The sequence below is a fragment of the Emiliania huxleyi genome (genome assembly GCF_000372725.1).
Source record: "Emiliania huxleyi CCMP1516 chromosome Unknown EMIHUscaffold_2110, whole genome shotgun sequence".
Lineage (NCBI taxonomy): Eukaryota > Haptophyta > Isochrysidales > Noelaerhabdaceae > Emiliania > Emiliania huxleyi.
In genome coordinates, this window is record NW_005200495.1 from 1 (window position 1) to 3,137 (window position 3,137).

Sequence of the window (3,137 nt, forward strand, 5' to 3'; positions counted from 1 at the left end):
CGAGCGGCCGCCCGAGCAGCTGCAGCAGAGCGAGGGCGTCATCTACAGCGGACTTCGTGGCGCGCCCCCGGGACACCGATGTGACACAGTGTACAGTGTACATCATGCAGTGGCATGCACACACGCATCTCTCTCTTTTCCGTGCATAACCGTGTTTTGTCCACAGTACGCCGCCCAAGGCGAATACCGAAATGGAGCGGCGAGAGAGGAGGGGTGGGCGAGAGCAAAAAAGACAGCGCACAGAGACTCGTCCCCACGACGCTCACAAAAAAAGAACCTCGGACCTAAGGAACGACCACGGCGAGGAGCGGCAAAGTGCCAAAGCCAGCGGAATGGCCGCGCGAAATACACACGGCCCATGTGCAACAGTGTTTAAATGTACTCCACCAACACCGTTTCCGACCCAACTTCCGCGGCCGGCGACGGCTCTGGAGCCTCGCCGACCGCCCGCGCGTAGGCCACCGCCGCGTCCACCGCCGTGCCAAAGTTGCCTACGGCTGTGGCTACCGTAGGCCACACTTGCGAGGGGCCGCTTATCCGAAGACACGGCATCTCTTCGGCCAGCGTGCACTTCGCCTCATCCCCCAAAGACGCAAAGAGCCGGAACCCAGAGATGATGAGTGCTTGCGAGCTTAGCAGCGGCGCAGGATCCCTGAGCTGCTCCGACGCGGCCGTGCTAGCGGCTGAGCGAGGCGAGGAGGAGGCGGTGCTGGCGTGGCTCGAGGGCGGCGGGCGGGCCGACGCGACGTACGAGAGAGGCAAGGTGAGCGGCCTCACGCTGCTGATGGGCGCCGCCGTCGAAGGCCACGAGCGGGTGGTCGAGCTGCTGCTGCAGCGCGGCGCGGAGATCAACCTGCAGAGCAGCAACGGCGGCACCGCGCTGATGGCTGCCGCTGTCGGAGGCCACGAGCGGGTGGTCGAGCTGCTGAATCGGCGCGGCGCTGAGGTCAACCTGCAGGACAGCGACGGCTGGACCGCACTAATGCTCGCCGCCGAGAACGGCCACGAGCGGGTGGTCGAGCTGCTGAATCGGCGCGGCGCTGAGGTCAACCTGCAGTACAGCGACGGCAGCACCGCGCTGATGTTCGCCGCCCACCAAGGCCACGAGCGGGTGGTCGAGCTGCTGCTACAGCACGGCGCTGAGATCAACAAGCAGGACAGCGACGGCGTCACCGCGCTGATGCTCGCCGCCGGCAACGGCCACGAGCAGGTGGTCGAGCTGCTGCTGCAGCACGGCGCTGAGGTCAACCTGCAGAGCACCAAAGGCTTCACCGCGCTGATGGGCGCCGCCAACCAAGGCCACGAGCGGGTGGTCGAGCTGCTGATACGGCACGGCGCTGAGGTCAATCTGCAGAACAGTGACGGCTGCACCGCGCTGATGCTCGCCGCCGACAAACGCCACGAGCGGGTGGTCGAGTTGCTGCTGCAGCACGGCGCTGAGGTCAACCTGCAGGACAGTGACGGCTGCACCGCGCTGAGGCGCGCCGCCGGCAACGGCCACGAGCGGGTGGTTGAGCTGCTGATTCGGCACGGCGCTGAGATCAACCTGCAGAGGAGAGACAGCAGCACCGCGCTAATGTGCGCCGCCTACTACGGCCACGAGCGGGTGATCGAGTTGCTGCTGCAGCACGGCGCTGAGGTCGACCTGCAGGACAGCAGAGGCGGCACCGCGCTGATGGGCGCCGCCTACAACGGCCACGAGCGGGTGGTCGAGCTGCTGATACGGCACGGCGCTGAGGTCAATCTGCAGAACAGCGGCGGCGGCACCGCGCTGATGGGCGCCGCCTACAGCGGCTGCCCCGCCGTCGTGCTCCGCCTGCTTCGGGCTGGCGCAGATGCAAAGGCTCGCGCTGCAGACGGCAGGTCCGCGCTGCAGATCGCCAAGGAGCAAGCGGTCAAGGTGCAAGCTACTTCCGACGCCGCCAGTGCTTCTGAAACGGACCACGCCGGGTGCGTGCGCGCTCTCACAGAGCACGCAGCGGCGCTGAGGGAGGCGGAGGCGGCCGAGAAGGCGGCCGAGAAGGCGCTCGAGGCCAAGGGGCGGCGCGAGCAGCGCGAGCGGGAGGAGGCGGCGGCGGCGCGAGAGCGCGAGCAGGCGGCACGCAGGCGCGAAGCAGAGCGAGCGGCGGACGAGGCGCGCCGGGCGGCGGATGTGGCGGCGCTGGAGGAGCAGAGGCGAGCCATTGCGGCGGAGGCGGAGGCGAAGCTGGCCGCTGAGCGCGCGGCAGCAGAGGAGACACTGCGGGCGAGGGAGGCGGAGAGGCTTGCGGCTGAGGAGGCGCAGCGAGTGGAGCAGCGGGCGGCTGCGGCGGCGCGCAAAGGCGCTCAGGCAGAGGCGGCGCGGCGCGAGAAGGAGGCTGCTGACAAGAGGGCGGAGGAGGAGAAGGCGAGGCGGCGCGCAAAGGCGGCGGAGGCAACGGCGGCCAAGAAGGAGGCCAAGGCGAAGAACAATAAGGCCAAGAAGGCGCCGTCTGCTTTCGCGCTCGAGGAGGAGCGGAGGGCGAAGGTTGCGGCAGAGCTTCGCGCACAGGAGGAGAGGGCGGCGCAGCTGGCTGCTGAGCAGGAGGCGGCGAGGCGGGCGGAGCGGGAGGCGGCAGAGCGAGCGGGCGCGGCAGAGCAGGCGGCGCTGCGCGAGGATGCGGAGCTGGCAGAGGCGCTGCGCCGGTCAGAGGTGGATGCGGAGGAGGCGCTGGCGCGTCGGGTGTCGCGGTGCGAGGAGGCGGTGAGCAGCGAGTCGACCGGCGGCGGCGGGGACTTGCCGCAGCGTGTCGAGCGGCTGGAGGCGAGCCTCGGCGCGGCGACCGAGGGCAGCCTCGAGGAGCGGGTCGGCGCCATCGAGCGTTTGATCGGGCCAGAGGCGGGAGAGGCGGCGGAGCAGCATCTGCCAGTCACCGAGCCGCTTGCTGCCGTCTCACTAGCGGACGCCGGCCTCGACACGGGGCGGCCGGCTGCCCCCGAGTCCACGATGGGGGGAGAGACCACGTGTATCGTGTGTTTCGCGAGAGTCAAGTCGCATGCTGCGGTTCCGTGCGGGCACTTGTGTGCTTGCGGGCCATGCTCTGAGCTGATGCGAGAGTGCCCTTACTGCCGCGAGCCAGTGATGATGTGGATGGTGCCGCGTCCGGTCTAGATTATGT

The 3,137-nt window shown here is 68.9% G+C and overlaps 1 protein-coding gene across 1 annotated transcript; it reads left to right on the forward strand.

The window, feature by feature from the left end:
- Positions 1-376: 376 nt before the first annotated feature.
- EMIHUDRAFT_254120 (hypothetical protein) lies at positions 377-3,130 on the forward strand (the record flags this gene model as incomplete). The annotated part of the gene is made up of 3 exons (XM_005780562.1): positions 377-394; positions 458-565; positions 2,354-3,130. 3 exons carry the CDS (start codon positions 377-379, stop codon positions 3,128-3,130), a joined length of 903 nt encoding a protein of 300 aa, XP_005780619.1.
- Positions 3,131-3,137: the final 7 nt, after the last annotated feature.